At 40.9% G+C, this 14,893-nt stretch overlaps 1 protein-coding gene across 1 annotated transcript in view; it reads left to right on the top strand.

Annotated features, from left to right (window-relative positions):
• The first annotated feature begins 5,393 nt into the window (after positions 1 to 5,393).
• The window catches only part of LOC124974509 (LHFPL tetraspan subfamily member 3 protein-like), a 39,169-nt gene continuing 29,669 nt past the window's right edge, over positions 5,394 to 14,893 (top strand). Inside the window, 2 exon segments of the mRNA XM_047537717.1 lie at positions 5,394 to 5,703; positions 5,706 to 5,828. Of these exon segments, the coding sequence (XP_047393673.1) occupies positions 5,394 to 5,703; positions 5,706 to 5,828 (433 nt within the window).

Raw genomic sequence — 14,893 nt, 5'->3', positions numbered from 1 at the left:
GGTGTGCAGTCTCCTGTCACCCAGTGTTCCTGTGTCCTCTTGGGTTTTTGAACACGGTGTGCAATCTCCTCTTTCCTAGGTTTTCCTGTGTCCTCCTGGGTTATTCATCACGGTGCGCAGTCTCATGTCAGCTAGGTGTTCCTGTGTCCTCCTTGGTTATTGAACAGGGTTCACAGTCTCCTGTTACCCAGGTGTTCCTGTACCTTTCTGGGTTATTGAACAGGTTGTGCAATTTCCTGTCAACTAGGTGTTCCTGTGTCCTTTTGGATTATTGAACAGGAAGCGCAGTGTTCTGTCACATGGTGTTCCTGTGTCTTCCTGGGTTACTGAACAGAGAGTGCAGTCTCATGTCACCTGGGTGTAATATGTCCTCCAGGGTTATGGAACAAGTTGCACAGTCTCCTGTCACCCAGGTGTTCCTGTGTACTCTTGGGTTATTGAACAAGGTGTGCAATCTCCTCTTACCTAGGTTTTCCTGTGTCCTCTTGGGTTATTGATAACGGTGCGCAGCCTCTTGTCAGCTAGGTGCATCTTTGTCTTCCTGGGTTATTGAACTGGGTGTGCAATCTCATGTCACCTAGGTGTTCCTGTTTCCTCCTGGGTTATTGAACAGGGTGCAAAGTCTTATGTCACCCAGGTGTTCCTGTTCCTCCTGGGTTATTGAACAGGGTGCACAGTCTCTTTTCACCCAGGTGTTCCTGTGTCCTCCTGTGCTATTGAACAGGGTGCACAGTCCATGTCATCCAGGTGTTCCTGTGAACTCCTGGGTTATTGAACAGGGTGCAGAGTCTCATGTCACCTAGTTGTTACTGTGTCCTCCTGGGTTATTGAACAGGGTGTGCAGTCTCCTGTCAACCAGGTTTTCCTGTGTCCTCTTGGGTTATTGATCAGGGTGCGCAGTCTCCTGTCACTGGATGTTCCTGTGTTCTCGGTTATTGAACAGGTTGCACAGTGTCATGTCACCTATGTGTTCCTGTGTCATCCTCGGTTATTGAACAGGTTTTGCAGTTCCTGTCACCTAGGTGTTCCTGTGTCCTCCTGGGTTATTGAACAAGGTGTGCAGTCTCATGTCACCCTGGTGTTCCTGTGTCCTCCAGGGTTATTAAACAGGATGTGTCGTCTCCTGTCACCTAGGTGTTCCTTTGTTTTTTTAGGTTATTGAACAGGGTGTGCAGTCTCCTTTCACCCAGGTGTTCCGGTGTCCTCCTGGGTTATTGAACAGGGTTCACAGTCTCCCTTCACACTGGTGTTTCTATGTCCTCCACGGTTATTGAACAGGGTGTGCTGTCTCCAGTCACCAAGTTGTCTTGTGTCCTCCTGGGTTATTGAACAGGGTGTGCAGTCTCCTGTCACCTAGGTGTTCCTGTGTCCTCCTGGGTTATTGAACAGGATGCACAGTCTCCTTTCACCCAGGTGTACATGTGTCCTCCTGGGTTATTGAATAGGGTGCTAATTCTCATGTCACCCAGGTTTTCCTGTGTCCTCCTGGTTTATTGAATAGGGTGTGCAGTTTCCTGTCTCATAGGTGTCCCTGTGTCCTCCTGGGTTATTGAACAGGGTGCTCAGTCTCATATCACCTAGGTGTCCCTGTGTCCTCCTGGGTTATTTAACAGGGTGAACAGTCTCATGTCACCCAGGTGTTCCTGTGTCCTCCTGGGTTATTGAACAGGTGTGCAGTTCATGTCACCAAGTTGTTCCTGTGTTCTCCTGGGTTATTGAACAGGGTGCCCAGTCTCATGTCACCTAGTAGGTCGTTTATCCTATAGGGTTATTGAGCCGGGTGCTCAGTCTCCTGACACTAGGTGTTCCTGTGTCTTCCTGGGTTATGGAACAGGGTACGCAGTCTCCTGTCACCCATGTGTTCCTGTGTCCTCCTGTTTTATTGAAAAGGGTGCACAGTCTGATGTCATCTATGTGTTCTTGTGTCCTCCTCGGTTATAGAACAGCATGCACCCTCTCCTGTTACCCAGGTATTCCTGTGTCTTTCTGGGTTTATTGAACAGGTTTTGCAGTCTCCTGTCAACCAGGTGTTCTTGTGTCTTCCTGGGTTACTGAACAGGGAGTGCCGTCTCATGTCACCTAGGTGTACTGTTTTGTCCAGGGTTATTGAACAGGGTGCACAGTCTCATGTCACCCAGGTGTTCCTGTGACCTCCTGGGTTTTTGAACAGAGGTGCACAGTCTCATGTCACCTAGTAATTCCTGTGTCCTCTAGGGTGATTGAACATGGTGCTCAGTCTCATGTCATCTAGGTGGTTCTGTGTCCTCCTGGGTATTGAACAGGGTGTGCAGTCTCCTGACACCTAGGTGTTCCTGTGTCCTCCTTGGTTACTGAACAGGGTAAACAGTCTCACGTAACCCTGGAGTTCCTGTGTCCTCCTGGGTTATTGAACCGGGTGCACAGTCTCATGTCACCTAGTAGTTCCTGTGTCCTCTAGGGTGATTGAACAGGGTCCTCAGTCTCATGTCATCTAGTTGTTTCTGTGTCCTCCTGGGTTTTGAACAGGTTGCGCAGTCTCATGTCACCTATGTGTTCCTGTGTCCTCCTTGGTTATTGAACAGTGTGCACAGTCTCCTGTCACCAAGGTGTTCCTGTGTCCTCCTGGGTTATTGAACACGGTTCGCCATCTCCTGTAACCCTGGTTTTCCTGTGTCTTCCTGGGTTACTGAACAGAGAGTACAGTCTCATGTCACCTAGGTATACTGTGTCCTCCAGGGTTATTGAACAGGGTGCACAGTCTCATGCCACCCAGGTGTTCCTGTGTTCTCCTGGGTTATTGAACATGGTTCGCCATCTCCTGTCACCCTGGTGTTCCTGTGTCTTCCTGGGTTACTGAACAGGGAGTGCAGTCTCATGTCACCTAAGTGTACTGTGTCCTCCAGGGTTATTGAATAGGGTGCACAGTCTCATGTCATCCTGGTGTTCCTGTGTCATCCTGGGTTATTGAACAGGGTGCACAGTTTCCTGTGACCTAGGTGTTCCAGGGTCCTCCTGGGTTATTGAACAGGGTGTACAGTCTCATGTCACCCAGGTGTTCCTGTGTCCTCCTGGGTTATTGAACAGGCTTCACAGTCTCCTGTCACCTAGGTGTTCCTGTGTCCTCCTGGGTTATTGAACAAGATGCACAGTCTCTGTCACCCAGGTGTACCTATGTCCTACTGGGTTATTGATTAGAGACTCAGTCTCATGTCACCCAGGTTTTCCTGTGTCCTCTTGGGTTATTGAAGTGGGTGCGCAGTGTCCTGTCACCTAGGTGTTCCTGTGTCCTCCTGGGTTATTGAACAGGGTGCACCGTCTCCTGTCACCCAGGTGTTCCTTTGTCCTCCTGGGTTATTGAACAGGGTGCTCAGTCTCATGTCACCCAGCTTTTCCTGTGTCCTCCTGTGTTCTTGAAGAGGGTGCACAGTGTCTTGTCACCTAAGTATTCCCTTGTCCTCCTGGGTTATTGAACAGGGTGCACAGTCTCCTGTCACCTAGGTGTTCCTGTGTCCTCCTGGGTTATTGAACCGGGTGCTCAGTCTCCTGACACCTAGGTGTTTTTGTGTCCTCCTGGGTTATTGAATAGTGTGCGTATTCTCCTGTTACCCAGGTGTTCCTTAGCATTTGCAATCCCACTTGCCAAAAATTCTTATTTGCTTTCACTTACATGTTCCATGCTCATTCTGTCATCTATTGGTTTTCAAATCCCAGTCTGATGGACCTTGAACTGTGATATATGAACTGCTTACCCAGAGAAAAGCTGAATGTTAATTTTGCACACTTACACTTTCAAATTTTTTCCAGTTGCAGAAGCTGCCCTTTATTATATGTCGTGTGTCCCATATCCCATGTTCCTCTCACTGCCTCTGTCTCTCCAGGCAATCTCAAATCTTCAGGTTATCGAATGAAGAGCCAGATGAAACCTTATAATTTAAGGTATTCTTCCATTGACTAGTCATTTATATAGCCAACTGAGTATAGAATTAGGGATCAGATTCTATCCGAATTTTTTTCTTTTTACTTAGAGAATTCAGTGGTCATGTAGTTCAAAATGGTTTGTTGCCAAAATCTATTCCTGCTATTGAGAAGTCTTGTTTTACAGGGTGGCTACATGTTTCTTTATATCAAGTCAGAAGAAGAAACCAAATCAGAAGAAACCAAAAAGAAAAAAAAAAAAAACTCAACAAAAATAGAGAAGTGAAGTTTGCAAGAGAGGGACTGTTAAAAGAGCAACTGGAAACCTGGAAAAGGCAGGGGGCTCAAAATAAACAATGGAAACAGCATAATGCAAGGGATACAACAGCAATACTCCATGAAAATGTAAGGAATCATATACAGATAATCAGGGAAAAGTGCCCTGAGAGCAACTCTAGTTGACTAAAGTTTTGGGTTGTGGGGGAAGTGGAAATACCTAGATGATTAAAACATCATCTGGTGGTCATCCTTTTTGTATCCTTAGTACAAAGCAACTGTTAATGAATGTGTAATAAATGGAACACTGGCCAAACTATCCTGTTTTCAAACAAAGTATAAAATTCTATGACAAGGTCACTTCCGTTTCCACACATCCCCCGCCCATGGGAAGGTTTTGAGCTAGAGACAATCTGTATCATCAAGTGGCTGTAGTTCATTTGGCTGCATAAGCTAAGGCAACCACCTTGAGGTTTGTCTTTTTACATTATTGATTATCGGGTTCCTGCTCAACTTCTGTCTCTACCTGTCCACTTGACATAACTGAGGAGTCAGCGCGAGTGGGCGAGTGGTGTGGGCAGTTGTGTGGTGGTAAAAAGAAGGTCTCTTGGGGGCAGTATGTCTGCTTTCGCTTGTCATTTCGTGCCTCTGCAAAGCAGCAGAGGTCTAAGCACGTTGCTGTGCGGCGATGAAATGCTCCCAGAATCAGTCTCTTAGACCGGCCCCTAACACCAGCCGGGATCCCGAGATGCCTCTGGGATTCCCGTGGGTCCTGCGATTCCCATCATTAGATTACACTCGCCCCACAAACTCCAGGCCCGCTTCTCTTATTTGCGTCTGCCAAATAAAAGGGTCATTCCAGGGTCGCCGCCTTCCTCTGTGCCCTGGTCACTGGCAGCGCGGGCCTGGCCAGAGACTGGAACAGAGCTGGGACACGCGGGATTTGCCGCCTTCAGCAGCTACAACAGCAGCGGCGGCAGCGGGAAGAAGGGTGGAGAGTGGTGAGGAGGGCTGGAGCCCGGGCTGGGAGGCAGTGCCAGGCAAACCTGAGGGGTGCTCCGAGCTCCCCCACCCTCCTTCCGGGAGCCAGGATGCAGACTCTGGAAGAGGTGCTGTTGGGCTGAGGCAGAGGCAGGGGAATTGAATCGCGTGCGGCTCCGAGAATGTGTCTCCTGCGCGCTGAGAGGGGGAGGACCAGGATGCGAAGGAGCAGGAGGGGGAGAATGCCTGGAGCCACAGCCGCCGCCGCCTTTGCCGCGATGCTCCTGGCTCAGGAGACTGCCAAGGTGTACCACACCAACTATGTGCGGAACTCGCAGACCATCAGAGTGCTGTGGGCCATCTTCACCATCTGCTTTGCCATGGTCAATGTAGTGTGCTTTATCCAGTCCTACTGGATCGGTGACAGCGTGGACACCCCGCAAGCCGGCTATTTCAGGCTCTTCCACTACTGCATCAGCAACTGCTTCTCCCGGGAGCTGAGCTGCAGGGGCAGCTTCACGGACTTCTCCACGTTGCCCTCGGGCGCCTTGAAGTCGCCTTCTTCGTCATCGGCCTCTCCATGATGCTCAACATCGCATGCATCATTTGCTTTACCCTCTTTTTCTTCTGCAACACGGCCACTGTGTACAAGCTATGTGCCTGGCTGCTCACCTCTGGTGAGTGCAAGCTCACCTCCGCGAAGGCAAGGACCCCCTGGGTGTTTGAGCCCAGGAGGGGCCAGAATAGGAGGGTGCCTTGTAACTTAAACCTCTGGGACTGCGGGGTGTGGGGGAAGGAGCCCTGAAAGGCCGGAAGTGGGGGTTCCCCATTCCAGGCACTAGCGCTGTTCCCCAGGCTTTGAAGAACCTCCCAAGAGCTAGGGACGCCACCCAAAGGGACGCGCTGGACGCAGAGTGGTTGTTGGGCTGAGTCCGCCCAGAACTAAAGACGAAGGGACCAGGGGGCAGCGGCGAAGTAGCAGCTTAGAGAGGTTGGGCTGGGTGGTGGTTATGGGGTGCTAGGAGGAACTGGCACAGGGAGCTGAAAAGCGGATTTGGAGACATTGTAGAGGAAGAAGCAAGCTCTGACCCTCGCTGGGACTATTTCTGCTTCATAGTTTGTGTGTGTGTGTGTGTGTGAAGTTGGAGTAAAATTGTTTTTCCCTGTACTGGACAATTTTAAATATCTTATCATCCATCTGGAGATGAATAAATCCTAATTGTTTTGGGCTTCATACTTTCAAGTAAAATGTAGCTTAGAGTGTTCCTTAGCAAGTCCCCAATGCCAAGTCTTCAGTTTGCTTCCTTGTAAGAGCAAAGGTCTTTCCATTTAATCTTTAAACAGACTTCTTCAGGGAATCAAGATTTCTCAAAATCTCATTTTCGGAAAGTGGTGTTAGGGAAGTGGGCAAATAGAAAACCTGTTTCATTAACATCTCTGGTCACTCTGCTTGTACATAGATTGTTGCCAGCTGGAGAATATGAAAGTAATTTTTTTTTTTGTCTTCTGAGCATCAAAGTTACTTTTAAACCAGAAAGAAGGAGGAATGCATTTCCTGGTGGCTTTGAAGAGTCCTGAAATAAAAAAAAAAAAACAAAAAAACTGGCTTCTATTGTAGCTCCCCTGATGCCTTTCTGTCTCTGTCAGCAATCTTGCATGCCCTTCCTTCTAAAGTCAAGGGTCCTTGGATCTTTGACACCTTAGTGTTCTGACATCGTTGAGGTCCTTTTGATTTTATGAGTGATTTCATTGTGGAGGAATATAGAATGCCTCAGGCATCCAAACTTTCTCATTTGTTTCATTTTATTATTCTTATTCTTCAAGGATCTTAGTTTCAAGATTTTGTTGTTTATTCTATTATTCCTGAGAAGGTTTTCTGGCAAGTAGGAATTTAATTCCCAAGTTTATCAGAGTGTCATACGGTGATTAAATTCTTAAAGGTGGCAGATAACAACATTTTTTCATGATTATTTATCATTAGTTTGATATAAGAAAAGCTTGTGGAAGTCTAAACTTGTGTGGAAACATTTGTTTTGTATTATGTGTGTCTTGATGGATTTTGGCTTGCATTTATTGTGAAAGTATATATGTGAAAAGCAAGAAATGAGCACCAGATGAGGCCTATCCCCCTCCCATATTCTGTCACCTTCCTGAAATGTAAGAGTTCACCTTCTCCTTTTGTCCCTCCACCCCTAACTTCTTGAAGAACTCCCTCACTTTGGTTTCCCTCCATGTATAATGTTAACTTTTATAGATATTTCAAGAGCAGATTAACTCTGAGATTTGGAATACATTCATATATTATGGTTGTTCTTGACAGCTCTGGTTTTACTTTGAATAGGACAAACAGGATGCAGATGTTTTAGGAAAAGAATTGACCCTGCACAGCTAATTTTAATTTTCCTAAGTTAAATGACCTATTTAGACTGGTGATTCAAATTAAATTGTTTTCATAGGTCTGAAAGTAATTTGTAGGTAATTTTTCAACAATATATTATTAAGTTTGTTATTTTTATGAGGTTTAATGTTCCATATATTTAAATAAAAAGAAAGAAAGAAGATGATCTTTGGGAATGAATTAGAACCTTTGAAATTAGTACAAACTGCAACCATTATCATTTTTTCTTTTCCTTTCCTGAAATAGAGCACATACAAATAATTTATTTGGAGATAGTGAAATATGATGTATTGTTTGAAGATATTAGACATCAATATGCTATTCTAGTTTCCATGTCATGTAAAATATGATGGGAACATTTGTATCACACACGATATAAGGGCACTTACTTACTTTTTGAGAAGTTCAGATCCTTAAGTGGCATACTTCTTAAAAACCTTTATTTGCAATTTATTTAGTGTTTACTTCTACTTACTTATTAATGAAGTGTATTAATAAAAGAAGAATGGATTATGATAAAGGGTCATATATGAATCAAAGTAAGTTATATTCACAGATTTTTAAAGAGTGAGGTATATGTGATATTTCTGAAGAATTTCATGTTTAACATGGTTTAAGATTTTTAAAAATTTTCATATCATAACACTAATAAGAAATTTAACATAATTTCCTTTGAAAGTATAGCTTATAATCTTTAGACTACACCTCTTTAATATTACATAGGCTTCTTATGCTTATAGTTTACCTAGGCTAATCTCAAGTTAATTTGCTACATATGAAAGATGAGACCTAATGTACCATGTTCTTACTAGAGTGCTGAATTCTCATTGGAAGTCAAGTAATTAACTTGAATATTTAGTTACCTAAGCATTTAGATGTAGTAATATAAATCATAATGAAGTAAAATATAAAATCCTATAGGGAATGATACATTTAAATGATACAGATACCTTCTTGTGACAATATAATATCAAAAATTATTCTTTTTATGACTGAATAATGAACCAGAAAAAGTACTTAATTTATTAGACCCAGAAGTGATGTTGCTTATCTATCTCGATATGTGATACACATATAATTATTGCCACCATTAAGAACACCTTGCCCTCTCCCTTGTCTCTTTAAGTCATTAATAACCTCAGAAGAGAGAAGCTTGGAAACACAGAACTAAGAGCAAATATGTCACACTACCTTTGGGTGAAATCCTGTCCTTTGAGACCATGACTGATTTAAGGACAGAAGACAAAAGAAATAATGACAATCAAAGATACAGAACTATCCTAAATCTATAGTCAGATAACTCCCTAAGAAGAAAAGCTTTTTTTTTTTCTGTGTGATTAACACCATAAGGAAGAAGTGGACTTGTAATTGGTCAGGTAAGGTAACAAAGTCTAGGATTCTCTTTTTTTGGGTGGGGGTATTTTTGTTAAATCAATATAAAAAGGGAATTTTCTTCTTCTTGGAACTTGATTCGCTGTTTCTATGTTCCTCTTTTCTTTAAAACAGGATTTTAGTCTGTTCAAGTCTACTAATTGCCAAATAACATAGAGATGTTTTGTTTGTTTTGCTGACAGTAAGCAATATCTTGAATTGTTTCCAGGAGCCTGTGTATTCAAGATTTTAGACCAATGAAATCCCCCAACCTCTCTTTCTCTCTCTATATATATACATGTGCATATACATAATATTAAGGTAGACCTTAAGCTTGTGAATTCACGGTGTATTTTTTTGGTGAAAGGCAGCAAATGAAAAAGTGGTGGAAAGTAGCAGATGAGGAGGTACTTTCATTTATGAAGACTAGATTTTCTCAAAGGGTTAAGAACAGAAGTGGGTTGTATTTTCCAGATTCCTCATCATTCTGAATATGTCAAAAGGAAGGACAATCAAGATGGCAAGGCTTAATATCCAAATTGTTTAGTAAATTCCTTCCAGCCTTCCAGTTTATTCCCCCAACTTTTTTCATACATTTATTTTGTTCATTTATTTTTTTTAATGTGGTGTTGGGGATAGAACCCAGTGCCTCACACATGCAAGGCAAGCACTCTACCACTAAGCCACACCCCCAGCCCTTCCCCAGGTTTATTTTAGCTCATTTACTTTCTTAAATTTATAACTTTGTCATTTAGGAGAGGTGAGAGTCACTAAAGATCATCACTGCATTTCTTAGCCTTCAAGAAGAGTCTCTGCAATGTTATACCATCCTCTCACATAGTATCCTGCTCTTATTGATCACATCTGCATTTAAAATTAGAGGCTGTTTGTGTGTTTGTCAGTGTCTTTCTTCTCCAGTACCCTGAAAGTTCCCTTAGGCCTCGTTTGTTTTCTTTTTTTTATTGTAAACAAATGGGGTACATGTTGTTTCTCTGATTGTACATGGCGTAAAGGCATACCATTTGTGTAATCATAAATTTACATAGGGTAATGTTGTTTGATTCATTCTGTTATTTTTCCCTTCCCCTCCACCCCTCCCACCCCTCTTCTCCCTCGATACAATCCTTCCTTCCTCCATTTTGCCCCCCTCCCTAACCCTAACTCTAACCCTAACACTAACCACTCCCAACTCTCATTATGTGTCATCATCCACTTATTAGTGATACCATTCGTCCATTGGTTTTTTGAGATTGGCTTATCTCACTTAGCATGATATTCTCCAATTTCATCCATTTGCCTGCAAATGCCATCATTTTATCATTCTTTATGGCTGAGTAATATTCCATTGTATATATATACCACAGTTTCTTTATACATTCATCAGTTGAAGGACATCTAGGTTGGTTACACAATCTGGCTATTGTGAACTGAGCAGCTATGAACATTGATGTGGCTGTATCTCTGTAATATGCTGATTTTAAGTTCTTTGAGTATAGGCCAAGGAGTGGGATAGCTGGGTCAAATGGTGGTTCCCTTCCAAGAGTCTAAAGAGTCTCCACACTGCTTTCCAGAGTGGCTGCACTATATTGCAGCCCCAACAGCAATATATGAGTGTACCTTTCTCCCCACATCCTCGCCAACACCTGTTGTTGCTTGTATTCTTGATAATCGCCATTCTAATTGGGGTGAGATGGAATCTTAGGGTGGTTTTGATTTGCAATTCTCTTATTACTAGAAATGTTGAACATTTTTCCATATGTTTGTTGATTGCTTGTAGATCTTCTGTGAAGTGTCTATTCATTTCCTTAGCCCATTTGTTGATTGGATTATTTACATTCTTGGTGTAGAGTTTTTTGAGTTCTTTATAGATTCTGGAGATTAGTGCTCTATCTGAAGTATGATTGGCAAAGATTTTCTCCCACTCTGTAGGCTCTTTCTTTGCATTGCTGATAGTTTCCTTTGCTGAGAGAAAGCTTTTTAGTTTGAATCTATCCAAGTTATTGATTCTTGCTTTTATTTCTTGTGCTATGGGAGTCCTGTTGAGGAAGTCTGGTCCTAAGCCGACATGTTGAAGCTCTGGACCTACTTTTCTTCTATAAAATGCAAGGTCTCTGGTCTGATTCCGAGGTCCTTAATGCATTTTGAGTTTAGTTTCATGCATGGTGAGAAATATGGGTTTAGTTTCATTCTGTTGCATATGGATTTCCAATTCTCCCAGCATCATTTGTTGAAGAGGCTATCTTTTCTCCATTGCATATTTTTGGCCCCTTTGTCTAGTATGAGAAAATTGTATTTATTTGGGTTTGTGTCCGTGTCTTCTATTCTGTACCATTGATCCACCTTTCTATTTTGGTACCAATACCATGCCGTTTTTGTTACTATTGCTTTGTACTAGAGTTGAAGATCTGGTAGTGCGATACCCCCATGCTTCACTCTTTCTGCCAAGGATTGCTTTAGCTATTCTGGGTTTTTATTCTTCCAGATGAATTTCATAATTGCTTGCTCTATTTCTGTAAGGTACATCATTGGGATTTTAATTGGAATTGCATTGAGTCTGTATAGTACTTTAGGTAGTATAGCCATTTTGACAATATTAATTCTTCCTATCCAAGAACATGGGAGACCTTTCCATCTTCTAAGGTTTTCTTTAATTTCTTTCTTTAGTATTCTGTAGTTCTCATTGTAGAGGTCTTTCACCTCTTTTGTGAGATTGATTCCCAAGTATTTTATTTTTTTCGATGCTATTGTGAATGGGGTAGTTTTCCTAATTTCTCCTTCTGAAGATTCTTCACTTATGTATAAAAATGCCTTAGATTTATGTGCATTGATCTTATATCCCGCTACTTTACTGAATTCACTTATGAGATCTAAAAATTTTCCGGTGCAATATCCTGGTTCCTCTAAGTATATAATCATATCATCAGCAAATAGGGATAGTTTGAGTTCTTCTTTTCCTATTCATATCCTTTTAATTTCTTTGGTCTGTCTAATTGCTCTGGCTAGAGTTTCAAGGACGATATTGAAAAGAAGTGGTGAAAGGGGGCATCCCTGCCTTGTTCCAGTTTTTAGGGGGAATGTTTTCAGTTCTTCACCATTTAGAATGATATTAGCCATGGGCTTAGCATAGATGGCCTTTACAATGTTAAGGAATGTTCCCACTATCCCTATTTTTTCTAGTGTTTTGAGCATGAAGGGGTGCTATAACTTATCAAATGCTTTTTCTGCATCTATTGAAATAATCATGTGATTCTTGACTTTAAGTCTATTGATATGGTGAATTACATTTATTGATTTCCTGATGTTGAACCAACCTTGCATCCCTGGGATGAAACCCACTTGATCATGGTGCAGTATCTTTTTAATATGTTTTTGTATGCGATTTGCTAAAATTTTGTGAGAATTTTTGCATCGATGATCATTAAGGATATTGGTCTGAAATTTTCTTTCCTCGATGTGTCTCTGTCTGGTTTAGGTATCAAGGTAACATTGGCTTCATAGAATGAGTTTGGGAGGGTTCACTCCTCTTCTATTTTATGGAAAACTTTGAGAAGTATTGGAATGATCTCTTCTTTAAAAGTTTTGTAGAACTCAGCTGAGAACCCATCTGGTCCTGGTCTTTTCCTTGTTGGTAGGCTTTTGATGACTTCTTCTATTTCATTACTTGAAATTGGTCTATTTAAATTGCATATGTCCTCCTCGTTCAGTTTAGGCAATTCATATATCTCTATAAACTTGTTGATATCTTCGAAATTTTCTATTTTGTTGGAGTATAGATTTTCAAAATAGCTTCTAATTATGTTTTGTATTTAAGTCATGTCTGTTGTGATATTTCCTTGTTCATTCCGAATTTAGTGATTTGAGTTTTCTCTCGTCTTCTCTTTGTTAGTGTGGCTAAAGGTTTATCAATTTTATTTATTTTTTTGAAGAACCAACTATTTTGTCAATTTTTTGTATTGTTTCTTTTGTTTCAATTTTATTGATTTCAGCTCTGAGTTTAACTATTTCCTGTCTTCTACTACTTTTGGTGTTGGTCTGTTCTTCTTTTTCTAGGGCTTTGAGCTGTAGTGTTAGGTTGTTTATTTGTTGAGTTTTACTTCTTTTATTAAATGTGCTCCATGAAATAAATTTTCCTCTAAGTACTGCTTTCATAGTGTCCCAGAGATTTTGATATGATGTTTCTTTGTTCTCATTTACCTCTAAGAATTTTTTAATTTCCTTCCTAATATCTTCTGTTATCCATTCATCATATAATTGCATATTGTTTAATCTCCAGGTGTTGGAGTAGTTTCTGTTTTTTCTCTGTCATTTATTTCTAACTTCAATCCATTATGATCTGATAGAATACAAGGTAGTGTCTCTATCTTCTTGTATTTGCTAACATTAGCTTTGTGGCATAATATATGGTCTATTTTAGAGAAGGATCCATGTGCTGCTGAGAAGAAAGTGTATTCGCTCTCGGTTGGATGGTATATTCTATAAATGTCTGTTAAGTCTAAATTATTGATTGTGTTATGAGATCTATGGTTTCTTTGTTCAATTTTTGTTTGGAAGATCTCTCCAGTGGTGAGAGAGGCATGTTAAAATCACCTAGTATTATATAGTGTTATGGTCTATTTGGTTTCTAAAATTGAGAAGGATTTGTTTGGCATACCTGGATGAGCCACTGTTTGGGGCATAGATGTTTATGATTGTTATATCTTGCTGATTTATGATTCCCTTAAGCAGTATGAAATGTCCTTCTTTATCCCTTCTGACTAACTTTGGCTTGAAGTCCACATTATCTGAAATGAGGATGGATACTCCAGCTTTTTTGCTGAGTCCATGTGCATGATATGTTTTTCCCCATCCTTTCACCTTTAGTCTATGGGTATCTCTTTCTATGAGGTGAGTCTCTTGCAGGCAACATATTGTTGGATCTTTCTTTTTGATCCAATCTGCCAGTCTATGTGTTTTGATTGATGAATTCAGGCCATTAACATTCAGGGTTCTTATTGAGATATGATTTGTATTCCCGGTCATTTGGTTCATTTTTAAAATTTTATTTATTTATTTATTTATTTTTTGACACATCTTGGTTCCTCCTTTATTTGACAGTTCCTTTAGGATAATTCCTCCCTTTGCTGATTTGCTTCTTTGTTTTTTATCTCTTCCTCATGGCATATTTTGCTGAGAATGTTCTGTAATGCTGGCTTTCTTTTTGTAAATTCTTTCAGCTTTTGTTTATCATGGAATGATTTTATTTCTTCGTCAAATTTGAAGGTAAGTTTTGCTGGGTATAAGATTCTTGGTTGGCATCCATTTTCTTTCAGAGTTTGAAAAATGTTGTTCCAGACCCTTCTAGCTTTTAGGGTCTGGATTGAAAAATCTGCTGATATCTGTATTGGTTTCCCCCTGAATGTAATTTGGTGCTTTTCTCTCACAGCCTTTAAAATTCTGTCTTCATTTTGTATGTTAGGTATTTTCATTATAATGTGCCTTGGTGTGGGTCTGTTGTAATTTTGTGTATTTGGAGTCTTATAAGCCTCTTGAACTTGATTTTCCTTTTCATTCTTCAGATTTGGGAAATTTTCTGATATTATTTCATTGAATAGATTGTTCATTCCTTTGGTTTGTTTCTCTAAGCCTTCCTCAATCCCAATAATTCTCAAATTTTGCCTTTTCATGATATCCCATAATTCTTGGAGATTCTGTTCATGATTTCTTACCATCTTCTCTGTTTTTTCAACTTTGTTTTCAAGATTAATATTTTGTCTTCAATATCTGAGGTTCTGTTTTCCAGGTGTTCTATCCTCTTGGTTATGCTTTCTATGGAGATCATAATTTGGTTTATTGTTTCCTTCATTTCAAGGATTTCTGTTTGTTTTTTTTTTCAATATCTCTAACGCTTTATTGAAATGATCTTTTGCTTCCTGTATTTGCTCTTTTAACTGTCGATTGGTGCTATCATTCAATGCCTGCATTTGCACTTTCATC

This window comes from Sciurus carolinensis, unplaced genomic scaffold (assembly GCF_902686445.1).
Source record: "Sciurus carolinensis unplaced genomic scaffold, mSciCar1.2, whole genome shotgun sequence".
Taxonomy (NCBI): Eukaryota; Metazoa; Chordata; class Mammalia; order Rodentia; family Sciuridae; genus Sciurus; species Sciurus carolinensis.
The sequence above is the reverse complement of the archived record's forward strand: the minus strand, read 5'-3'. Positions and strand labels throughout refer to the sequence as shown.